The sequence below is a fragment of the Microtus oregoni genome, unplaced genomic scaffold (assembly GCF_018167655.1).
Source record: "Microtus oregoni isolate MIOR12 unplaced genomic scaffold, Mior012 000001F_ref0000356, whole genome shotgun sequence".
Classification (NCBI taxonomy): domain Eukaryota; kingdom Metazoa; phylum Chordata; class Mammalia; order Rodentia; family Cricetidae; genus Microtus; species Microtus oregoni.
In genome coordinates this window covers 319012-345566 of record NW_024543060.1, presented here as the reverse complement: position 1 = coordinate 345566, position 26555 = coordinate 319012, and the positions used below count along the sequence as shown (strand labels likewise).

At 44.9% G+C, this 26555-nt stretch overlaps 1 protein-coding gene across 1 annotated transcript; it reads left to right on the top strand.

The window, feature by feature from the left end:
• The first annotated feature begins 24024 nt into the window (after window positions 1-24024).
• LOC121458110 (ADP-ribosylation factor-like protein 11) lies at window positions 24025-25310 on the top strand. Its single transcript, XM_041667239.1, has 2 exons — window positions 24025-24090; window positions 24677-25310. Exon 2 carries the CDS (start codon window positions 24735-24737, stop codon window positions 25308-25310), a length of 576 nt encoding a protein of 191 aa, XP_041523173.1. The 5' UTR covers window positions 24025-24090; window positions 24677-24734.
• The last annotated feature ends 1245 nt before the right edge of the window (window positions 25311-26555 follow it).

The following is a 26555-nucleotide window of genomic DNA, read 5'->3' as shown; positions in this document are numbered from 1 at the left end:
CACCATTTAGATAGCAACCATGTCAGGCTGTCCCACACGGGTTGCTGTCCTGCCCTGCAGTTAAGTGAAACAGATATAGTTTCAATGAAATGAAAAAGCTAAACCCAATTCTGTTGCCTTTTCTGGAATTGTATTGACAGAATGTGACCTGTATAGACAGGGTAATGTTGGCCCAGAGATCTCAACAGTCTGCAATCTGAAGGTGGGAACAAAAGCTGTGTCCCAGAAAGCCCATCTCCCTGTAGCTGAATTGATGGGATGTGAACCCAACAGACATGTGTTGGCGATGGTACAAAGCTTGATCTCTCTTCCAGGATCAGTTTGATGAATTCCCAAACGTTACCTTCCTGGACCTGACAGTTAAATTAGGAAATGAAATTACTGCATTCCAGCTTCTGTTTTTTCATGTCTTTTTGTTGTACGTAAGGGAAATAGCCCACTGAAGTAGGAGATGAGGGGGGGACAGAAATATAAACTCAATGCTTCTTCATTACTTAAGGCTACTTAAGGGAACAGATAGTTCTTCTATCTTCCCCCATTAAATAGCGTGGCCCTAATACTTAATTTGGAAACACTGGCTAATCCCTTTTTCTAATTTAATTGTTCATTTACAGTAATCGGTGTCCCGAGAAAAGACAACGCAGCAAATATGAAAACACGCCCGTCCCCACGCTGGGGTTTAAATTGGTGTGTCTCAGTCCTGAACAGCCCTGCCGGGAACTGGACCTAAATTAAACTTTAGCCTAATTGAAACCGGCTGAAAGCAGCGCAGCGCGCTTCCCCTCCTCCTGCTGGGCCAGACTCTCCTGCCCAGCGGCAGGCACTTTAGTTCCTTCCTCGGGGGTGCCTGTGAGACTTCCTGACTCCGTTTTTATTATAGTATTTTATTGTAGTATTTATTATGATGCACGTGTGACAGGCATGTGGCGAAGGGGAATGTGCCCGGCCAGATGCCCGTGGGGAAGCTAGAGACAACTTTCAGCAGGCAGTTCTCGAGTTCACCTTTGCTTCCGGTTTGGGATTAACTTCAGGTAGTCAGGCTTGTACAGCAAGCACTATCTACAGAGCTATCCCACAGGCTCCTTTACTCTTTCTCTTTCTTTACAAACCACCCTCGGTTCAAACGATCCAATCTAAATATTCAGTCCGTTTCCAGATGACTTCTCACGTGTGTGTGTGGGGGGGGGGGGGGGGCGAAGGGGGCTTCGTGCCTTTTCGTCTATGTGCCCCACACTCCCTAAAAGGAGATGCTGTGTAGATCACGTTGCCCCAGCTTCTCCGTAAAGCCATGTACCCTGGCTATTTCATTTCATCCACCTGCGCCTGCCCCTGATGGAGAACCTCCTTCAGCCAATGGTCTTTGAGAGGTTGGGCGTGGCTTTGGGAACCAAAAGGCCCGCCCTCTCGCTCCCCCCTCGCCACACCGGCCCGGATATTTCTTTCCATTCCTGTTTCCTCGTTGTGATCTGTGAGTTCTGTTTTTAATAAAGAACCCATTTACATACCATATTAGGAGCTTAGCTCCAAAACTTAGCTTTGGACCCCAGCATCATACAAAGGAAGCTGTACCAGAGCCTCTGGTAAGTTTCAGAGCTGGTACTCAACATCCTTCCTGATAGGGTACAGCATCCTAGACAACTGCCATTCTTCCTGTGAGTGCAGACTGCCACACATGAGTGCTACTAACCCGTCTGAATCCAGAGGAAGGAAGGCCTCACGTTCAGGTGCGCAGCTAAGTGGACGGGGGGCGGGGGGGGGGGCGCTGTGCAGAAAGGGCTCGCAGACAATTCCATGGCCAGGGTTTGATCCCTGGGATCCACATAGAGGGAAGGAACTTACTCCTGCGAGTTGTCCTCTGACCCCCCACACCTGCCATGACAAGAATGTGCTTGTAAACACACACATACACACTCACTGAATAAATAATAAATATAATGTCAAGAAATGTTAGCGTGTCAAGCATAATGAATGGAAACCAGTAACCTAAGATCCCTCTGAGCAAATCTGAGCATGATGGCACAGTTCTGGTCCTAGCACTGGGGAGGTGGAGAAAGGACGATTTGGAGTGCATTGGCCAGCTCGTCTGTCCAAATCAGTGAGCCTTGGGTTTAGTGAGAGACCCTGCCTCAAAAATCAGGTTGAGAGTGATTGGGGTAAATACCTGAGGTTGGCCTCTGGTTTCCAGACACACATGTGCACATGTGCATACACACCCATATACAAGGATGCAGACAGGTTACATAAAATGCGTATGCCACACACACAAATTTTTAATAAAGTACATGTAATTTATAAAAATTAAAATTAACACAAAGAGACAGATCCTATTCTTTTTTGGAAATAGAATATTTTCAAAGAATCATCTGTGTGAGGTTTTATGCACTATGCTGTATTAGATCATCCTTCAAGCTTATCATCAAAACTACATAATAACTCAAAAAGAAGGAAGCTATAGATATGCATAATCTATATTTCAAATGTGTCGTTCGTATTGTTCTATCAGTAACCATAGTCATTTGCACAGATATTATTTTTATCATTTTATTACTGCTTCACTAGTTAAATGAAGTGGGCAGAGAGGTCCTTAAGAAGAATATACAGAATGTATGTATATGAGCTAGAAGTAAGGTGAAAAATATGAAAATAGTTCATAAATTGTGCTTCTCATGATTGGAGAAAGATTTTTCAATTTCTCTAAACTAAATTTCCTTGGTTTCAAACTAAGAGGAGTTGAACGCTTTCCTCTGCTGCCTAAATTTAAAACCCTTAACTGCATATTTAAGGAGTAATGTTATATTTTTCTACCCATTGAATAGTCTGTATTTTTCAAACTCTGGACTCTGGTTATTTGTAGCCCTGCTCCCCTTTAAGTAGAATAAGCATCCCAGACGAAGGAGAACCTCTACACACACAATCATTAAGACTGTTTCCAGTAGTTAACTACTTTTGTCTTTGCTTTTGCATTTTAGATAGGGTGTCATCATGAAGTCCAGGCTGGCTCTCAAATTCCTAGCAGTCTTCCTGCCTCTGCCTCCCAAGTACAGGTATGGACCATCTAAACGTTTTTATTAGATGTAGAAAGTGAGCCCAAGGTGGAGGTGACGTCCTGTTGCTTACTGGATGGAGGTAGGAAATGTTTACTGTGTGTATTATGAAGAGGCAGACTCAGTGTCTGGTGAGAATCTAAAGTTTGATAGACAAGGTGTTTCACCAACCTTGAGTTAAAGAAGTAACATTAAACTGTAAAGGCTGAGCACAATAAAAACAATTCTCTTGCTATAATTATTTGACACAATTTCTGCTGTGTTTCTGAGATACAACTCACATTTGCTAATCCCAGCATCTATCAAACAAACAGAACCCCCCATTTCACTATCATTTTATGAATTGCATATCTGTGTTCTTAAGACTTCTGGACGTAACACCAAGCTGCCCACTCCCATCTCCACCCAACAGTTCAGCCCAATCTACACCCTGTGTGTCCACAATGGACTCTGCCATCATTTATTCCACATCTTCCCTGCTCTGGGTGAAAAATGCTGCTGTTCCTTCCATTGTTGCTCCCTCAGACACAGGGATAATATCGTGTCTATAAACATCAACCCTGGGCTACAGTTTGGACCTTGACTGTTCCTTAAAGACCCGAGTGTTCAGGGTTTGATCATAGAGGAATGGGTGGTGGGAACCATTAGGAGGTGGTTCTAGTGGGAGGAAGTTAGGCTGTTGAGGACACAACCTTAGAGGATTCTGAGACCCCAGAGTACATTACATGTATGAATTAGTTCAGGGCTAGGTGTATAGATGAGAACCACATAAAAGAAAGACTTATTGGGAGCTCTTTCTCAGCCACCAGGACCACAAGAAAGGTTGTTGATAGAGTACCCAGGCTCAGGCTTTTAACTATGTGGGGGAAAAAAAAAAACCAAAAACAAAGGAAATCCCTCCAATAAGAAGGATTCAGAAAAGAACACAAAAGGTAACTGTAACAAACAAACACCCCAGTGACCTCGAATATCCCTGTGACAAAGCATGGGAGGGAAGATTTCAAGCAAGGGCCCACGATGTGAAATTATTTGCACACTGAGTTCCCATTCAAATCAATAGGAAAAACAAATGCAAAATGGACGCCTACTGTCCAAGGACACACTCTGAGTCCAAGGAGAGTCCAAGGTCCTGCTGGAGGTTGCAAAGATGGAGGACGCCCGCCCTTCACAGGCAAAGGGCACGTCCTGCCCAGTGTGGAGTCTGAGTAGCTTCTTGTGACACAGAACTGAGCATGAGATTTAAGAGCCGACAGCTCCAGGCCCAGGAGGTGGCAAATAAAGATAAAGTTTTTCTTTATCTACGTTTTTGCCTTTGGGGCTTTTTACCTTTCCTTCTGTGATGTGGGATTCCCTTCTGTATTTCTGGATACCTTACTTTCCTGCTATCTCTGTCTAGCTGGCTGGCAGCTGCCTCGCTTCTGGCCTAGGCATATTCCCCTATTTCTCCTCGTTCTCTTTTTTCTTCTCTCCTCTGGAGCCTAGATTCCTCCTCCTCTTTATTCCATCTGCCCACCAGCCTTGCTTATCCTTCTTTTGCCCAGCTATTGGCCACTCGGCTTTTTATTAGACCAATCAGGTGCCTTAGGCAGGCAAGGTGAAACAAATGCAACACGTCTTGACATAATTAAGCAAATGCAGGATAACCAAACGGAACACATCTTTATATCCGTAACAAAGGCATCAGAAACCAGTGTAACACACCTTTACACAGTTAAAGTCACACTCTGCTGCAGAAACAAATGTAACACGTCTTTGCCCAGATAAAATAATCCACAGCACACTGCCATCACACTGTAAGGTGGGTGTGTGTGCATGCCCGTGTAGATTAGAGGACAACCTCAAGTATCCTCACAAACGGCATCCACCTCCTCCTCCCAAACAGTTCTACCTTCGGAGACCAAGCATTCAAATGTACGAGCCGGGGCCGGGGGGTGGGGGGGGCATTCTCATTCAAACCACATGGGTCCTCATTATACATGAACAGCCCTTAATTTCATCACTTGGCTTGTTGCTTATATACTGTTCTGTCTTTTATATTTTACTGATTGGACCATGCAGTTGAGTGACAGCAGTTCCTTGTACTTTTGTTGTTGTTTGAGACAAGGGTTTCTCTGTGTAGCCGACTGTCCTGGAACTCTCTCTCTGTAGACCAGGCTAGACTCAAACTAAAGGAAGGATCTGGCTGTCTCTGCTTCTGGTGTGCTGGGATCAAAGGCGAGCGCCATAACAGCTGGCCTGACAGCAGTTAGTTATAATACTTTGCTTTCCTAGAACATTCTCAGGGATCCTCACATTTTCAAATATAATCTGCACATCCTGTGTCAAGCCCCCACAAGTGTCTTTGTTGATGAAGCCTTTTGCTTAAGCCTTTTCCATTAAAATTTCTTCGTTTGCTCCTCATTTCTTGTCTGTAGCCCTGTGTTAAGACTGCAAGTGAATTGACCTTTGACATCTCTTGGTTGTGTTTTTGTTGAGTGGGATTTCATTAGAACTGGAAGAACTTAGCAGTTTTCTCCCATGTGCCCCTGAGTGCCCAGGGCAAGCCAGAGCTGTCTCCATTAATCCACTTCCTGCCCAGGGATCTCACCACAGATCCTTGTGTTTCTTGTTAATAGTGACATCTGCTGGCCACAGGTTAACAAGACAGTACGGTGGTAACTTGAGGTTGTGCTGACTTTATTCTAATACAGTACAACAGTTGCCTCTTGTGGCCTCATCCACTACTTTCTTTGGAGCCTTCTTCCCCAGTAGTCCTCTCCCAGATTGCCCACACCCAGCTGGCACCTGGGCTCCAGAAAGTTCAAGCTGGTCCTGCTGGCTGTGGGCATTGCCCTCCCTGCCCCCAGCCTACTGCTAGGTGGTAGGGAAAGCCTGGCTGGGAAGAAGTGAATTTAAACCACTGTGTTTGTACCCTCAGTCACATTGAACCAGATCTGGTTGGGATTCTGGAGTTAAAAGCCAGTGTCTCCCTGGGCAGCAGGTGGCCAGGGTATTTTTAGCATCTGAAGTCTTTAAGGCAAGGTGGGAGTGGGGGACAGAAGAACAGTGAGATCCAAGGATACTGGTTCTTCCAAGACCTGAGTTCAAAAATCTCTAGAGTCTGAGCCTTTTCCCAACACCCTGTGGGCTCTTGGGTTCTGGGTACAGGTTGCCCACTGTGAAAGCCACACGCTCTTCCAGTCATTGGCTGTTTCCATGTCTTAGGCAGTTAGTAAGTGGGGGAGGGAAGGTGGGATGCCACTTTGGGATGCCAGACTGACAGACATCCAAGGAAAGACTGACCATAGTCAGTGCCCAGGCACAGACCTGTTCCCCTGCAGAGCTTCTGTTCACGGTACTGCCCAGCCCTCATTATCCCATGAACCCCGAGGATGATGGTCTTATTCTATCTTCCAAAGAACTAGGCAATGAAAGTGAGACCCCCCTGAAGCCATGGGTATAGGAGGTGGATCTGAGGCACCACAGACACAGAACTAGAGCCTAGTCGGACGAGGCTGGAATTGCTCTGCCCATGAGACCCTCCAAGACTTGTGCATCCCTGGCTCTCAGCTTTCTCAGAATGGTTGATCCAGTGCTTGGCATGTGCTCCTGGGAGGATGGGCACAGCAAACCCCTCACTGCGCTGGGCTTTCCCATTGCAGCTCATGCGGTTATTTGGCCTTCACTCAGCCCACAGAATAGGACCTGTATCCAGCATCACTGTCTTCCTCTGAGGGGGAAACGTAGAACAGCTGTACGGGGAGAGGGTCCGTGATTCCCTGATCCAGCCACCAGAGGACCAGGAAGAGCCCTAAGTCTGGAGGAGAGAATCCCTAACTGAGAGAGTGTTCTTCCCTGGCCCTGGCTCCTCTAAGTGCCCCCAGCTGGGGGGCTCCCAAAATAACCGTATCTGAAGATCCACAGGCCACACTGATCATGAAAGCTGGCAATGATGAGACCAAGAGGGCCACCCATCTCCCAGAGATTTTATGGTGCTCTGGCCCAAGGGAGCCACCTTCACCATCACTTCTGTGGGCACCAAGAGTCATGCCCAGGCAGGAGGCTCCCATTCCTGTTGTGCAGCCCTGAAGTACAGACACCAGCAAGACTGAGGAGTTCCTGGTGCCCTACCAGGTACTCACAGTTGGCTCAGAAGCGCAGTGTGCAACACAGGCAGGTGAGAGTTATTTGTCAAACTAAGTGCCTACTTCAAGAACTGAAACCCAACACTCGAAGATAATCTGGAGAGGCTCCTGCGGACCTTGAAGGTTTCCGACACTGACTCGACACCCTCCCTCTCAGAAGAAGTGGATGAGGCCAGTGATGAGGTGAAGGTGAAGGCAGCTCTCAAGGGAAATCTGGGTGACAGTCAGCTTATCCTGGCAGACTGCCTCCTGTTGGCAAAATGTCACATGGTGTAGGTAGTGCTTCCAAAACACGGGACCTTATGCTGGAAGAGGTCCATCTTCTTATTCAAGTAACAGAGTCCGCCCATGATTAAGTGACTCCCTTGCCTACTTTGTGTTTCTCAGACAGTACCTGGGTGGCTTCTCTATTTCTACTCAGTGAATATACCCCCCAAACAACCAATGGGCAAGGATCTTGTGCTCTTGTGCAGGACTAGGAATCTGAGATTGGGGGAAAATATAGCAGATGAGGATAAGATTTTTACCATGCATTAAGGTCAGAGCGGGAGACTTACTGCTCCCTGGATCAGTTTCGGCCACCCTATTGCGCTTGGCTCCTCCTGCTGTTCTGATCTGTCCAATAATAACCCTGCAAGGAGTTATTGCTCCATTGTTCCTGTGTTCTGAACCTTCTGACTTTTCTGCATGTTGCAGTTAGGGAGTTTCTGCCTGACAGTTAAACCATGGTTAGGTTGCCTAGTAAGTTGCCTAGTTACCCATGTACACAAGAAGAACTTCCTCATTTCCCTTACCCTATGTGTACCTTGCTTATTCCCTTGTCTAAATGAGACTTGATCAGAATCTCCATTTGTTGTCTCCCTTGGTTGTGTCTCTTGTCTCTTTCCATTCTCACTCCCCCACTAGGGTCTCCGCTGACTTACCCACGTGGGTCAATAGATATTGCATTTCAGTAAAATGGAATGAAAGCATGTTGGGTTTGCAGGGCAAGGACGGAAGTTGCTAGAACTATGGTTGGAAAGGTAGCACCTCAGAGAAGGGAACATTAGACAGCAGAAGAAAAGAATGGGAAGGTCCCTGTGTCGGGCTGCTGAGATGCTCGGCTGTTAAGAACATGTACAGCTTCAGTTAAGCATGGCTGCTTTCCCCTATGTGTGCTGGGGATCCATGCTTAGGATCCTCCTTCTTCTGGGACAGACTTTACCCACTGAGCCATCTTGCCAGCCTTCGTGTTAACGTCTCAAGGAGTCTGTCCTTGATTCAGGCAAGTGGGACTTCCTCAGCTGGATGGAGAAGTGTCCAGTCCAGGAACCCCACCAGAGGCCCTAGAACCTGGAAACTGAAGTGTGAGCCCCTGAGGAGAGCGAGAGCAAGACAGGAAGTCACCCTGCATCTCACACAGTTCCTTCTACAGCTGTCCCCACCATTCCCAGGCTGGCCAAAGGCTAGTGTAGTTGTGATCTTTGTGTCGGCCTGTGAGCGTTCTCTGAGGTCCCTGGATCCTACCTCCTTGCTGAATGTCTGTAGATTTCACTGTTTGTCATTCTATATTCTTTCCCTCATCTTGTCTCAAACCCCAAATCATTTATCTCTCGGCCTCGAAGCCTGAGTTAGACCCAACCAGTTGGATAGAGCATTGGTGATTGGTGGTGAAGGCATCAAAATACAAGAGCCAGATCCGGGGCTGCAGCTCAATGGTTGGCAAAGCGCTTGCTTAGCAACAATGCAAAGCAAAACAAAACCCAGATCCTTCTCCTGCCAACGCCAGCCCCTTGTGCTGCATCCCTCATCTAGAAAGTGCTGTCAGTTCTCTGGTCCAGTGTTCTGTTCCCATGGAGTCTCATGGTCATGATCAACACCGCATCATCTCCCCTAACTCTCTTACAGTGACCATGACCACCCTCATATGGGAAGCTCTGATATGTCCTGCACTGGAGAAATCTGGTTTATGTCCGTCAACCCAGCATCTCCCGAGCTTCTGGGAACCTGAAACCTGCTTCCCAAGTCACTTCATGTCTGTCAGCACTGCTATGTCACGGGTTTCACGGAACCAGGCCACTGCCACCTCAGGATGGTGTCAGCTGCTTTGACTTGGGGCTGCACTCTGCTCCAGCTGGCATGGAGTTGGACTGACCCCTGCTGGCATGGAACTTGAGCCCATCTCCTCCTGAGCCAGCCCAGTCTGGTCCATGTGCTTGGCCTGTGTCCCCTCCACAGTGGCTGCCATTCAGTTCCCACTCGTTTGCTATGACTGCAGGGAAATGAATCCCTCAGGTGCTCCCATCACAGCCATCCTCACTGTCATTCCAGAATGACATGCTGAAGCCATGCTCACCTTCCAGCCGAGAACCTCAGGACGGTGACTCCTCGCTCCCTGCTTTCCCTCCTGGAAAGACAAGAGTTAACTTTCCTTCCTTCTCTACCACAAACTTCCCTCCTTCCCTTCTCCCCAAAGGGGCATTTGGTTAAATGAGTACTTAGTGTTTATGTTCTTAGACTACACAAATATGTTTACAGCCAAACTATTTAGGGTAGTAGGGTTATATTTCTTTTTAGTGCAATTCTCTTCCTGCAGGTTACAAGTCTCTCTCTCTCTCTCTCTCTCTCTCTCTCTCTCTCTCTCTCTCTCTCCCTCTGTGTGTGTGTGTGTGTGTGTGTGTTAGTTTTCTGTTGGTGAAGGCCACTCATTTGTTTCCTGTCACTCTGACACAAAATAATCACACAGAAATCTGTGTTATTTGCAATATTCTTTGGCCAATGGCTTAGGCATATTTCTGACTAACTCTTTTTTTTATTGAGAAAAGGAAGAAAAAAAAAACAAGTTTCCACCTCCTCCCAGCCTCCCATTTCCCTCCCCCTCCTCCCACCCTTCTCCCCCTCCTCCCATCCTTCTCCTCCTCCTCCCACTCCTTTCCCCCTCCCTCTCCAGTCCACAGAGCAGTCAGGGTTCCCTGCCCTGTGGTAAGTCCTAGGTCCTACCCCCTCTGTCCATATCTAGGAAGGTGAACATCCAAACTGGCTAGGTTCCCACAAAGCAAGCACATTGCATAGGATCAAAACCCCGTGCCATTGTCCTTGGCTTCTCATCAGCCCTCATTGTTCGCCATGTTTAGAGAGTCTAGTTTTAACCCATGCTTTTTCAGTCACAGTCCAGCTGGCCTTGGTGAGCTCCCAGTAGATCAGCTCCACTGTCTCAATGGGTGGGTGCACCCCTCATGGTCCCGACTTCTTTGCTCATGTTCTCCCTCCTTCTGCTCCTCATTGGGACCTTGGGAGCTCAGTCCCAAGTGAGTGCTCCAGTGTGGGTCTCTGTCTCTATCTCCATCCATCACCAGATGAAGGTTCTATGATGATATGCAAGATATTCGTCAGTATTGCTATAGGCTAGGTCTGACTAACTCTTATAGCTTAAGTAAAACCATTGCTATTAATCTGTGTATAGCCATGTGGCTGTGGCTTACCAGGTAAAGTTCCATCTGGCGTCTGTCTCTGGCAGGGCTACAGGGGTCTCTCTAACTCTGTCTACTCTCTCCTACTTTACCTGCTTGGAACTTCCGCCTTGCCCTGTTCTGCTCAGCCACTGACCAAATCAGCATTATTCATAAACTAATAGAAGCAACACATATACAGAAGGACTTCCCACACTAGTTTTCTGCATGTGTATTCATAATTCAGCTCCAAACTCTCAATACTAAAAACTTGTACTGAGTGATGGGGCATGTATACGGGTTCTGGGTTCATTCCCAGGAATGGAAAACAAAGTCACCTGAATCAGTGGATTTATAATCACACTTAGAATCCCAACTCTTTGGATACTGAGACAGGGCGGTCTATAGAATGAGACCCTGCCTCAAAAATCAAAGTAGGACTAGAGAGATGGTGTGCACAAGGCAGCTCACAATCATATGTAGCTCCAGGTCCAGGAGTCCTGATGCCCCTTCCAGTCACCATGGGCATAAGCCATGTGGTAGACATCCATACATGCATGCAAACACACATTTTCAAATAAAAATTTAAAAAATCCTAATCATGACAAGTGGAACACAATTTGCTTTTTATTTTTTTTCACAATTTGCTTTTTAGTATCTGTTTATTTATTGGCTTTAATTTTTTTCTCACACAATTTATTTTGATCAAATTATTTGCCCTCCCCAACTCATCCTCGACCTTCCCCACCTGACTTCCCATTCTTTTTTTTTTCTCAAAAGGAAAATCAGAACAAATAAACAAATACCCAGACAAAATATGTAGAGAGTCTGGTTTATGTTGGCCAGCTACTCCTGCCCTGTGGGCGATACACCCAAGGTCACTCCATCTGGGAAAGACTGCACCAATATATCCCGCAGGCAGGTCACCCTTGTAGGTCTCAGGGTTCAGAGCTGGGTGATACTGATGACTACTTTCTCCTCCTGTAGTGTGCATAGTACCTTCCAGCACTGTGAACACTACCAGTCAGTGGGGGTGAAACTCCTGGTTGGGCACCACCAGCTCAATTTCTCCAAGTTGATAGAAGTAATAGAGTCTCCAGCAATAGGGCCTTACCGTCAGTTTTGGGAGAACAACCAATAGCATTGGCAGTAGCTTGTAATGTTGGGGGGTTGATTGTGAGATCCCTTTGGCCAATGACTCAACAAGACATAACCCACTTCAGCTACTGGGACTTCAATCAATAGTGTAAGATGTCTAGTTCAGGCATTGCTACTCTCATTGTTTGGTAACTCCATTTAAATTCCTTTCAGTGTGTGTGTGTGTGTGTGTGTGTGTGTGTGTGTGTGTGTGTGTATGTACATATATTAGGAAGGAAGCTCTATAGCAGTAGGTTTGCATATGACTTTTCTAAAGGCCTTTAGTATTAGTCATCCCTCCCCATATTCCCTCCTTTACCCTGCCCTGCCATATCCCTCCCAATTTAATACTTCCAATTTTCCCTTTATTTATTTATAACACTATGTTCTATTACCCCTTCCTTGGAAGATCCCATCCTCCTCCCTGGTACCTTACTATCTACCTAACCTCTGTGGTTATTCATATTGAAGTACACATATTTAAAGCTTAAAAGCTAAAGTCCACATAGAGAAAACATACAAAGTTTGTCTTTCTGGGTCTAGGTTACCTTGCTCAGGATGAATTTTCCTAAGTTCATCATTTTCCTGTAAATTTCATAATTTCATTTTTCTTAACAATTGAATAATATTGTGTTGTGTAAATGTACTACACTTTTATTGTTCATTCATCAGTTGGTGGACATCTGGAACCATGAAGGCTGGTTCTTAAAGAGGGGATATTCGGGTCAATTCACTGAATTTTTAAAAACATCTTTGGGCTGGGTATATAGAATACTTGGCTAGCATGCCGAAAGTTCCAGTTTCAGTCAGCAGATGGCAAAAAAGAAAACAAAACAGCTTCCTTATTTTATAGCATCTGAGGATCCATCGAACCAGTATAATAATGAGTTAAATGAGTCAGAAAATATGTAGTGAGAACAAAGCAGTTATTTTTATTTTTTTTATTTTTTTGGTTTTTCGAGACAGGGTTTCTCTGTGGTTTTGGAGCCTGTCCTGGAACTAGCTCTTGTAGACCAGGCTGGTCTCGAACTCATAGAGATCTGCCTGCCTCTGCCTCCCGAGTGCTGGGATTAAAGGCGTGCGCCACCACCGCCCGGCTTATTTTTATTTTTTAATCACCTTCAAAGAAGCATGTAGTCTATCTCTTAGTGCAGAATCTTCCAGTCCATTTCTAGCCAGGACCTAAAACAGACACAGTCTTGTCAGTGTGTGCACTGATGACAGAGGGAGGGAGCCTGAACACTCAGCAGCACAGAGTTTATGTAGGGACCTGAACAAATCCCAACAATTATTAAAGAACTGTGATCATGTAGAGTATGACCTCTGTGTGACCACATGGAATGAAAGTGGAGATAAATAACAGTCTGAAGAAATCTCAGATTACTTGAAATTAAAAATGTGTTTCTAAATATCTCATAGATCACAGAAGAAGCAAGGATCTCACAGATCACAGAAGAAGCAAGGATCTCACAGATCACAGAAGAAGTAAGATCTCACAGATCACAGAAGTAAGGATCTCACAGATCACAGAAGAAGCAAGGATCTCACAGATCACAGAAGTAAGGATCTCACAGATCACAGAAGTAAGGATCTCAGAGATCACAGAAGAAGTAAGATCTCACAGATCACAGAAGTAAGGATCTCACAGATCACAGAAGAAATAAGATCTCACAGATAACAGAAGTAAGGATCTCACAGATCACAGAAGTCAGGATCTCAGAGATCACAGAAGAAGTAAGATCTCACAGATCACAGAAGAAGCAAGGATCTCACAGATCACAGAAGTAAGGATCTCACAGATCACAGAAGTAAGGATCTCAGAGATCACAGAAGAAATAAGATCTCACAGATCACAGAAGTAAGGATCTCACAGATCACAGAAGTAAGGATCTCACAGATCACAGAAGAAATAAGATCTCACAGATCACAGAAGTAAGGATCTCACAGATCACAGAAGTCAGGATCTCAGAGATCACAGAAGAAGTAAGATCTCACAGATCACCGAAGAAGTAAGATCTCACAGATCACAGAAGTAAGATCTCACAGATCACAGAAGCAAGGATCTCACAGATCACAGAAGTAAGATCTCACAGATCACAGAAGCAAGGATCTCACAGATCACAGAAGTAAGATCTCACAGATCACAGAAGAAGTAAGATCTCACAGATCACAGAAGCAAGGGAGACTACAGTAGTGCAAGTGCAGCACAGTAAGGTTGTAGTCACAAGAAAAGTGCTGCTTGAAGTGAATTTATTTAGCTACATGTTTTAATCAGAAAAGCAGAAAATGTGAAATTAGTGTTCTTAAAATGATTAAACTTTTCAGAAAAAGACATTACCACTCCTTCTGGGACCAGAAGAGGGCATCAGATCCCGGGAAGGGGGAGTTACAAGCTTCTGTGATACCTGATACAGATGATGGGGAATGATCCTCAATCCTCTGAAAGAGTAGCAAGCATGTTTACTCCAGATCATCTCTCCAGACCAAGTCATGTGGTATTTGATAGAGGCAAAAATGATAAATAAACCAAGGTTCAACAAGCTACATACTCTCCCTAGCATCTGCTAAAAATTAATTGTAGATTTCAAGCTAGGTGTGACTGGACCTGGCTATAATCACAAGGCTGGTCTGGAACTCACTTTGTAAACCAGTCTGCTTCAGACTTGTCAGCAGTCCCTCTCCCATCTCAGCCTACTGAGCCTTGTGATTATAGCCAGGCAAAGAGGAATACTGAGAACTCAAGAACAATCGCAGTGGGTTTTTGATCCTACTGTACGTACTGGCTTTGGGGGAGCCTAGGCAGTTTGGATGCTCACCTAACTAGACCTGGAAGGAGGTGGGCAGTCCTTGGGCTTCCCACAGGTCAGGGAACCCTGATTGCTCTTCGAGCAGATGAGGGAGGGGGACTTGATCGGGGGAGGGGGAGGGAAATGGGAAGCGGTTGCAGGGAGGAGGCAGAAATCCTTAATAAATAAATAAATTAAAAAAAATCACTACAGAAATAAAAACATTTGAAGCACTGAAAAAAATAAATAATAAACTTTATCTCCCAGACATAGTTTAGAATAGCTTAGTGGTTGGGTACTTACTTGGCACATGTGAGGCCCTATGTTCAATCCTCGGCATGCCCACAAAAGTATTATCTCTTGGCACTTCCGAGAGGCACAAATAAGCTAACATTGATACATTGATAAGACATAAGGTATGGATTTAGGATTTAATCAGAGATACATTTTTTGCTTTGTTTTGTTTTTGTTTTTGCTTTTAAGGCTCAATAAGAGAATCCCGTTGAGCGTGTATACATAGTGAGAGAAAATCAGGGTCTACCTACCTCTTCTAAGATACTGAAGCCTTCCAGAGACAGAGCTTTGGTGTTTCCGTAGGAGGACTGTGGGATGTGACAGGTCTAAGTGAAGCTTGGAAAACCATGAACATGGCAGTCAGTGATGTGGCAAACCAGAATATCTCTCTCTCTCTCTCTCTCTCTCTCTCTCTCTCTCTCTCTCTCACACACACACACACACACACACACACACACACATAGAACTAATTAGTATTTCCAGGAAAATGGATGGAGACCATCATAGTAAACAAAATAAACCAGACTCATGCAGACTGAATTTTTATTATGCAAATGTAGTTTTTAAAAATGGCATAAAGGTAGAGGCAGTAGGACTCTAAGATACCAGGGTTGGAGAAGAGACAAAAGGGGGTGGGAATTATCAAAGACCCTTCACACGAGTATGAAAATGTCACAATAAAGCCAACCCATCATTTTGTACAAACAATCTAGTCTCATTTTGAAAACCTAGTTTTGTCTTGTCTTGTTTCCTCCTGCCTTCATACTCTTCCACCATGGAATCACATAGGGCAAGCATCCTCGCCAGAACTGGCATAGTGTTCTTAGGTCTTCCCAAACTCCAAAACTTGAACAAAATACATTTTTTTCTTTATAAACTACTCACTCAGTGGTATTCTGTTACAGCAACATAAAACTGATACCAGGTGAAAGAGGAATGGATGTGGGGCTGCAATCCAGCTCTCATTCTACCCTTGTGTTCTTCCTAGTTTATAATGTGGTCTCATTAGTACAACCATGCTGCCCAGCCCCATATCCACTGCAAGCCAGCAGGCAAGAGTGCTGCAGAATCACCCCTCCCCCTTTTATTGAGACAAGATCTTACCACGTAGCCCTGTTTGGCCTTGAGCTCACTGTCCTCCTAATTCTAAGTACTGAAGTTACAGGTAATCAACCTTGTTCACTCATCTTCTTGGACTGTTTCTAAAATTATTATTTGTTTTATTGTCTGTTTCAAACAAAGCAAACATAGATTTATTAAGGAAGGGCAAGAAAAGAATTTCCCAAAGTGGGAGGGTTCAGGCATGATTGTTGTCAGAGGTTGCTTGTTCACTTCCTGGCCACCCAGACCTGAAAGAACCACACTGAAACTATATTAATTGCAACACTGTTTGGCCTATTAGCTTATGCATATTTCTAGCTAGTTCTTATACCTTAAATTAACCCATTTCTATGAATTTGTGTATCACCATGTGGTTGTGGCCTAGGGGTAAGATTCCATCTGGTATCTGGCATCTATTTCCTGTGGCAGCTACATGGTTTCTCCTTGATTCTGCCATCTTTTTTCTCTATCTGCTTGGAATTCCTGCCTTGCCCTATTCTGTGCTCCAATAGACCCAAAGCAGCTTCTTTATTAACCAATGACATTCTAGCATATAGAGGGAAATTTCACATCACCTCCCCTTTTTTGTCTAAATAAAAAGGAAGAATTTAACTTTAATACATCAAGATGATATACAACAAAACAGTTATCAAACAAGAATTATAGTTACAATATTTATTCCATTTACATTTGGCAAATTAAGAAAAATACTCTATCATTTATCCTATCTTTGTTAGTCTAAAGTTTTATATCTAATCTATCTTTTACCATAACTAAGGAAAACTGTGTAACAATTCTTCTATTCCATCAAAGACTCCAGAAGGATATAATATTACCTAAGCTAACAGGAAATACATTGTAAACAAATTCCAAAACTCTAGAATTAACAGAGACATCTCACTGCCTGGAAAGTCACCCAAAGTTCTTCTGTAACATTCTCCTAGGCCTCCATCTTCAGCCCACAGGCCAATAGTATCTGGCAGACTTTTCCATGAAGCAGGAAATTTCAAAGATAGTTCTCCCTATATTGGCAGTTTGTCAGTCACTTTCTTCTGTATCCTGCAGAATGTCTGGCAGACTCTTTCATGAAGCAAAAACCTTCTTTAGGCAATGTTAGCAGTCATTTCTCTGTGGGTCCTGAATGTCCAGTTCATATAGCATAACATCAATCTGTCCAGGCAAAAGCTTTTTTTTTTTCCCAAATGGCTCACAAGCTGAATAAGGAGTCTCTGATGCCCATCATCCTCTTGAAGTAGATTGGTGCTGCCAGGAGCAGATATGTCTTATTGTCATGAAAAGTCCTAAGTTCTTAAAACATTTTAAATGTCATATTCTGTTAGTCTTTGAAAGGTTTGAAGAATACCTTTCTGAAATATGTCTCTGTACATCTAGAAAATCTAACTAGCATGACCACAAGCTTGACTGTTATAGATAATTATCTATTAACCTGTATTTCTTAATTATACATTACATTTTTAAATGAGCTGCACAAATGCAATACCTTAATCAAGAGCAGAAGTATACATATAACAAAATTGTTGTTAAATTTGTATCAATAGATCAAGATTCATGCCAATGCAAAGTATTCATCTCTATATCATTTCCCCTTTTAAATGTAAACAAACATTTATAAACAATCATTTAGGGAATTTGGACATAGTTCTCTCCAAACTGCTTCTTGCTTTTTGTTGGGTGAAATAATTTTAGGAATTCGGAGACCTTTCAGGGGGTCTTGTTCCATCAAACCACATTAGTCTGGAAGCAATCCACAGGTTCTCATCCTCTGTGAAAACAAAAGCAGAACCTCTTTTCCAAACAACATATCCTTAGACCCAAATTTTGAAGTCAAGATACCTTTAAAGTATATATGTTGGTTTAGCTTAGCAACCTGTTCAATTAAATGTCTCTATGTACTTAGCTCATTCACAGCTGGAAAATTCAAGGAAAACACAATATACATAATCCAGACTCTCTGTGTATTTTCCATCTTTAAGTGGCTTATTTTTCTTACTCTATTACTTTTTTACAAGTTTAATATTTATTTTATTATCTTTACTTCTTTAATCTTTGACTGCACTCTGTCTCTTTAAAGACTATACTTTTTTTTTAATCCATTTACTTCTTTTTATAACTATTTCTTCTCTGTCCCAAGCCTACATGCATTTATCCAACACCATGATCCATTTAGAGGTCTTTTTCATCTGGATTTGTCTTTATTGCATGTGTATCTATAATTATTTTTTGACCAGGAATGTTTTTCTTTTAATGCTAAGTGGACATGGCTAGAACTAACTTCAGGGTCCTGCCTGTTGACTTCACTCAGCCCAACATGGCAGAGGCATGTTTGCTGCCTCTGAGAGTCATGCATGCTGCCCAAGCTCCAGGGTCACAGCAGGTTTATGTCACCATTAAGCAGCTAGCAGCACAAACCAGGAAGCTGCCAGGTTTTTTTTATGCTGAGTCAGTAAGCCTACTCTTAAAGAAGCCATAACACTCCTGCTCACCACCAGCAAACAGAGCCTATCTGGAAAAAAAATGCAGCTGAACTTTGATTTTTTTGCATTAAGAATTCCTTTCCAAGCTCTCTCGGCTTGTATGTGGATTTAGCTGGCACGTTGGTTTACCAATCTGTTGTCAGAGGCTTCTTGTTCATTTCCTGGATGCCAGACCTGAAATAACCACACTGAAACTATATTAATTGCAACATTGTTTGGCCTATTAGCTTATGCATATTTCTAGCTAGTTTTTATATCTTAATTTAAATGTTTCTATTAATCTGTGTATCACCATGAGGTTGTAGCCTATGGGTAAGGTTCCATCTGGTGTCCAGCATCTGTCTCCTGTGGCAGCTACATGGCTTCTCCCTGACTCCGCCTTCTTTTTTCCTCTATCTATTTGGAATTCCCACCTTACCATATTCTGTGCTGCAGTAGGCCCAAAGCAAATTCTTTAGTAACAAATGTCATTCACAGCATACAGAAGGGAATTCCACATCACATGATCATGATGTGATACCAGGAACATCCCTCTAAGACACAGCTTCATGTACACATGTGCACATACATATGCATACACACACACACACACACACACACACATAGCTATAAACACTGTTAGCACAGGTCCAAGGCCAAGGCTTTGGAAGACAGCATTGCCTTGTGCAACAAAAAGCTAACATGGAACACGGTGGAGGGTAAATGTAGCAATAGTGTTTTGATCTCACGCCACTCCTGCTTTCTTCTCACTAAGAGTAATGCTATTTTATTCAGATACTGAGAGACAGGAGCAATGCCCTGGCCAGTGAGATAAACAGGTGACAATGGCTGGAAGACACTGGGCAGGAAATGTGTGAACACACACAGATGGGAGAAGACAGCCGTCATTCTTTCTTTGGGCTTTTAGTTCTACTTGGAGGTGGATAATTGTTTTGTGTAAGGACCCACCGTCCATATAATCATAAATAGAAATGTGGAAAGATGCATTCCTTTGGGAGCCTGGGCCGAAGGCCAACCTGTAGTGTACCACAACATTGCACTGAGCCCCACACATACCACAAGGTGTGCTGTGACTTCAAGTGTCAGTCCTGACGAAAGGAGAAAGGAGGGAGTGAAACACTTAACACTGAGGAGTCAAGGAACAGCAGCTGATAGAGGGGTAACGATGACAACCATGATAGACTGCATTCTCCTCTCTCTCTCTCTCTCTCTCTCTCTCTCTCTCTCTCTCTCCCTGCCACCGTCCCACAGTGGTCTGGGACAGTACTGTCAGCCACTGCCTCCTGTCACCGCTAAAGAACTCAGCCATGGGTGTCACTAAGAAGTCTAACCTATAACAGAGAGAGGGGGGAAGAGATAAGCATCCTGTAAATCTAAAGCAGAATTGGTACTGCAGCATCCTATATGTCAAGGCTCTTCGGCAACAGGGAGTGTTCATTTCTTCTGTCCCAGAAGCCACAACCCTGTAATCTATCTGATGAAATAACTCGCTAATTTAACACTTTCCTTTGGAGGGCAGGGGGATATTTTGGGTTGGTTTGGTTTTTGCTCTTTGTAGATTTCAGTAATAAACCACATTGTTGCATGGACTTTTCTTATGGAAATTCACAAATGTCTATCCATCTCAGGGTATCAACAAAGACCAAGTAATAATTCCATCCAAGTATGGGTCAGTGCACCAAGGAGTTTGTGGGTTTTATTTTCTTTCTTACAGTCATATTCATAAGGAATTATCATAGGAGGGTGAGCAACCCCAAAAGAACATCATCACCAAATCTTACCTCAGCTGGTGTGAATACTTCCCCATGGTGGCATTGAGAGAGTGCCCCCTTTAACCAGCCCTCTATACTCAGTATACTCTGTCTTTGCTCCGGTCCCAGAAAGGGGCAGTAGAAATCGGGAGACTCTAGAAACAGTGGCTAGAATCGCATATCAATGTCTAACGGTTCTCCCCACCACCTAGCACCTGTCAACAGATCCCATTTTGAGAAAGGCCTGTAAGTGACCACAACAATTTGGATTTAGAATGTAACCCCTACGGTGCCCAGAGGACAGTAGTTCACAGTATCCTCGACAGTATAATTATGAAGACATTACACTATTTCTGCTGGAGATTGGAGTAAGATCATGTAATTTTCAATACAATCTTAAATGAAAACAATCAGAACCCATGAGTGTATATACACTCTGATTACAACCACTGGGAGCATAGCTATAATTAGCCTGGGCTGTCATTGGCAAACATTGTTAATATGCACCCAGCTGAACATAGGGAAGGAAAGTGTTGTGGATTCATGAAACTGCTTAGACAGGAAGTGAGAGAAATAAAAGACCGTGAAAGCTATAAAGGGCATCACTCCCGTTCACCAAGATCATCAAAATGGCCCAGGCAGCCAAGAGCAGAGCTGAATGTGGCCAGAGCCGCGGAGGTGTAAGCGACCATCCTATCCACGCAGCACCTCGGAGCAGTGGTGTGAGATCCCGTACCAGGACAGGTCCAGCAATTTGAGGAGCACTGGAGAACTGGCCCTGACGGAAGGCAGCGCAGCGTCCAGGTGCCGCTGCCAGGATAAATATTCCTTCTAGTATGTTCGCTACAGATACGCAGCTTCAGGGAATGCCATGCTTGTGGCCAGTACTAGAAAGCTAGGACAGCCAGATCTCTGCCTTCCTAGGGAGGGGGAGGCTGTGGAGAACAATAACGCAGCCACTTCCGGTGAGAACAGCCGGCTAGGAAACCTGCAAGAGGGTGCTCACAAATACACTTACAAGCGTGTGAAGAAGGGGCCTTTGAGAGGGTGCAACAGAACCCGTATGCCCCCTATACATAGATGATTACTTTTTTTAAAAAGTATGTGAAAATAAATACATAGGTATTATTACATTCTCTAAACAGAAGAAAAATTTCTTCCCATTTTCTGTCTACTGTGCCCTGTGACTGGCATAGACCTTTCTACATTCATACATCAGTGTTCTTTACTTTTGAAACAAAGTCTCCAGCTCAGTAACCCAGCACATACTCATTATGGAGCCAAGGAAAACTCTGGACTTTTTTCTAATTTTCCTGCCTCCACCTCCTAAATAGTGAGTAACGATTTGTTACCCATCAGGTTATAAATGACATTTTTTTCATGAAGGTTGCATTATCTGGCTTCTCTGTCACCACACTCACACAGACACCCACGTCCCCTCCTGGCCTACAGGTTATGGGCAGAAATAAGCATGCTCCACACAGGAATAAGCCCACGTTCTGGGTGGAAGAAACAGCCCACTCGCTCAGTACAGGTCATCTCAGAGGACTTCTGGTTCAGGGCCTCCTCCTGCCCCCCACCTCTTCAGACCACTTACTCATGGGTGTCTTCCTCCAGCTGTGTTCCTCGCTACAGCTGAACCCCAAAACAAAGGAAGGCCCCTCATTTTTCTGTAGCATTGTAGCGGCATAAATGAACGGCAGACAGAAATTATAATAAAATATTCAGCTTTAATTAGGAAAAGACTTACAGAACCGAAGTTCCCGAGGAGAACAGGAAAGCAGAAGGGAAGGGGGGGAGCACACCAGCAATATTTATTAGTAAAAAATATCCTCAGGGGACCCCGCCCTACAAGCAAGATGATTGGCTGGGGCTTCCCCTACAGAGCACATTTCCAATGGCCATTTTGAAGATGTAGGAATGAAACTGTAAATAGCACTGTGTTGCCCAAACCCCTTCCTTGGGAGAGACAAAAATAACATGTCCCCTCCCCCTCAGGTCCCAGGGATAAACCACAGAGCGATTCCTGCAGAGTTCACTGGGAACCAGTTGGTGTATCAGGCCAATGGGGGTGGCTTACAGGCAGGATCATAGGTAACCTTAACCAGACACTTTAGAAGGTCTGCACCCAAGAGGGAGGGCAGCTTCTGCATGGCTGTGTAGTTGGAGTCTCCTTCCTTTATCCCCACCTACATCCTCTAGGCCCTCCCCCAAGACCCCAAGACAGCATGCAATTAGGGAAGAATTGCACAGCCTTAGCTAGGGTAGCTTTACCCTCTCTGCTCCCTCCTCCCATGAGGTAAGGTATACAGCCAACCGGCCCAACTGCAAAGAGCTTTTGAGTCAGGCTCTGCCCAACTCCTGTTCTACACAGGACTACTCACCCCTAGGATCTTGAGATAAAGTCAACATAAGGACTAAATAAAAGGAAGGTAGCATGACAAAATGGAAGAGAAGTCCACATATAAAGTGCTCAGGCACATAGGCAATGGCACCTGACAATGGTGGACCACAGAGAGATGGAGCCCAGGGAGAGGCAAAGCATCTGCTGCAGCATCACCCTCACCAATGGCTAACGTTGCTTTTCTGTAGGTCTGGTCCTCGGGACACTAGATCAAGAGCAGCTAGCTATAAAGTGAGACCACCACAGTCCTTCCTCCCATAGTGTCACTGCATAAACAGTTATTTAGATTTTCCTTGACATATGTGTGTGTGTGTGTGTGTGTGTGTGTGTGTATGTGTGTGGTGTATACTCACACACATACACACACACACACTTTTGGAGAGTTTTTTGTTTAGAATCACACTGCACATTTTAATACACATATGGTTCTGTCTGACTAAACAGAGGGATTCTCTGACATCTAATGTTCTTTATTTGGTACTAACAAAGCACTGCAATGTGGGTTCATGCACCCAAGTCAGTGAGCTCCACAGGGGCTGCCTTAGGAAAGGCTGAGATTCAAGTATACAGAAATACAAGGACCTTGGGGGTTCAGTGAGAGACCTTGTCTTAGGAAATAAGGCAGTGAGTAACTGAAGAGGATGCCTGACATTGACCTATGACCTCCACATGCCTGCACATGTTTGTGCGTGTGGATATACCCACACATACATACTTGTATTCCACACACACACATACACATGTGCACACATGCACACACCCAATATAAGAGGATTACAAAACTATTTTGAAACCACTTAGGCTACAAAGAAAAATCAAAAGGGTTGTACTATTCCAAGATAAAACAGTTGCTGGGCAGACATCTTTGTATAACCATTGTGTGCATGTGAGTGTGCGTGTATGTGTGTGTGCACATGTGTGTGTGTGCGTGCGCGTGTTTGTGTGTGTAAGGTTGTGGTTTTAGTCTTTTATGAATATTCTTATCAGTTATGTATGCATGAGATCCCCTCCTTTATTTACTTATTTATTATTCATTAATTCATTTTTCCTCCTTTTTTTGTTGGGGCTTGACAAGTGACTCCATTTTGATTGCTACAAGCTTCACCGTTTTGCAAATCTAAGACTCTCCAGTCACCAGAAAAGTACCGATGCACGTGCCCCTGTGTTCAGAATTCCCACGGAGGTCCGTCACAGGAGTCAAGGCAAAGAGTCACAGAAAGCAGCAACGCTTGCGCTTGCGCAATCCCCCACAGACCTTGGGACTCAGCTGCCAAAAATGAGAACTGGTGCTGGTCTGGGCTCCACCAACCACTGGAGAACTACCATGTCTCTGAGGCACATCCCCACTATGGGAGGATGTCCGCCCTAACCACTTGAGAGAGGAAGCAGAAGAGGGACAAATTGCAACAGTTACCACACTTCCTTCAGGCCTCACTCTTGGGACTGGCGACCAGCAGAGAGCAGCTTGATGGCGGAGGAGTGCCTTGGCGGAGGGACACCTGCCACAGACCAGGCTCACCACAGAGGTAACTCCGGTGCCTGCTCTCCTGCCCGTGGCAGGAGTGAAAAAGGGCCCTTGATGCAGACTCCTAGGAGTGCTGTCTTCTCCCTCTTCCCTCCCCCAAGTTCTTCCTAAACTGTAGACAGTCCGTAGGCTTTAAAGACTAGGGTTTCTAGAGACCTTCTAGATGGTGTAGAAAACGTCCTGGCTCAGACTCAAATCCGCCTGCATCAGCAGAGGTTGTCAATAGAAATTAGAGAGGCCAGTGTGCTGGGCCTGGGAGGAGTTCCAAAAAGTCAGCACTCGGTGACCCGGCTTCTCTACTCTGTCTGGAATGCAGTGTGCTGCCTCTTCTGGGTCTAGGGAGGAACCCAGAAGGGCCAGAGGCCTCAGACGGTGCAAACTGAAAACAGTTTCTGCCTCCTCCACTGACCAGGGTCTGGCGGCAGCTTCCTCTCTAACTACCTAGGAAGGACACCTGATTTCTGTATCTTCAGACAGTCCTTCACCCGCGCCAGAGATCAGAGACTCATACTTCCTCACTTCCTGGACCTTTCAAAGGCCCGGCCTGGGTCTGAACGCCTTCCCTGAAACGACTTCTTTCGTTCTAGGGTAGACGCTCAGCGTGTCTGCATGGGTTCGCCTTTCTTCAGGAAGACAGAATAGCCTATGCGCGCCCCAGGCTTTCTGCAGTTGGATTTATTAGAGGCCACCATGGGCTCTGTGAATTCCAGAGGTCACAAGGCAGAAGCCCAGGTGGTAATGATGGGCCTCGACTCTGCTGGCAAGACCATGATCCTATACAAACTGAAAGGCAATCCTCTGGTGGAGACCTCACCCACTGTGGGCTTCAATGTGGAGCCCCTTGAATCTCCTGGACGTGTGTCACTGATTCTCTGGGACATCGGGGGACAGCCGCAGCTCAGGGCTACCTGGAAGGACTACCTGGAAGGCATTGACATCCTTGTGTATGTGCTAGACAGCACCGATGAAGCCCGCTTGCCTGAGGCAGTGGCTGAGCTCCAGGAAGTCCTGGAAGACCCCAACATGGCCGGCGTCCCTTTCTTGGTACTGGCGAACAAGCAGGAGGCGCCTGATGCTCTTCCATTGCTTGAAATCAGAAACAGGCTAGGCCTGGAAAGGTTTCAAGACCATTGCTGGGAGCTCCGGGCCTGCAGTGCTCTCACGGGCCAGGGGCTACAGGAAGCCCTGCAGAGCCTGCAGCACTTGCTGAGATCCTGCTGAAATGCCTTAGCCTGGGACTGCTGGAGCAGGACAGGGGTCAGGGCCAGCCAGACCCCCTGAGCAGGGGGAACAGTTTATCCTTGCTTCTATGAGCAGGAAAGGCCAAGTGATCCTTGAGAAACTACAGCTCAGTTTACTACATGCGAAATCCTTCTACTCCTGGGCGGGATGTTTTCTTCTCAGGACTTACTCCTATCAGCACTATACTGAAAATCAACCGGTGCTTTTTTTTGAATAATCATAGCCAGTGGGAACATAAAAAACCTCAAAATGCCTCAGGTAACAGCTCAGTACCAAGTGCGAAGGTGACAGTTGGTGACAATACCTGAGAACCAAGCTCACAAATGAAAAGAGGTTTCAAAAGTGCATCTGAGTGTCACCTGGACCTAGGTGTCACTGTCACCAGGAGGGGCTTCAGCTCCCACAGTGCTGCAGGTGTCCCCAGGGCCCTGGGGCCTTCCAGGATTCACCCTTCTCTCCAACTCTGATGAGCCCTTCTCTGCCCTACATCCTATGTTGTGAAAAAATAAAATGACCCCACTTGTACTCCCTTTTTCTTCTCTGTAGCGTATGTCTTTCCTTAAAGCTGAGACGATGGGGGCTGGAAGATGGCTTAGCAGGTAATGGCGCCTGCTGCTGAGCCCAATGGCCTGGGTTTGGTCACCAAAATCCACAGGGTGGAAAGAGAAAACTGATTCCTACACATTGTCCTTTGTCCTTCACACATGTGCTGTGGCATGTAGCTATATATAGATATACACATATGTGAGTATGTATGTATATATACACATATGTGTATATGTATGTATTTATATATGTTATATATAGGCAAGCATGTGTCTCCCACCCTCCAAATAAGTAAATATTTTTTTAAAGATTTATTTATTTGTTATGTATTCAGTGTTCATGTATCCCTGCAGGCCAGAAGGGGGCACCAAATCTCATTAGAGATGGTTGTGAGCACATGTGGTTGCTGGGAATTGAACTCAGGACCTTTAGAAGAGCAGGCAAAGCTCTTAACCGCTGAGCCATCTCTCCAGCCCAAGCAAATATTTTTGAATTATTTTTTTAACTATCTTTTCTCATTTTACATACCAATCCCAATTCCCACTCCCTCCCCTCATCCTCCTCCCCCCACCTTGCCCCCCACCCCACCCCATCCACCCAGAGAAGATAAGGTTTTCCATGAGAAGCCACCAAAGTCTAGCACATTGATGAGCAATTATTCCTAACAATGTTTTCAAT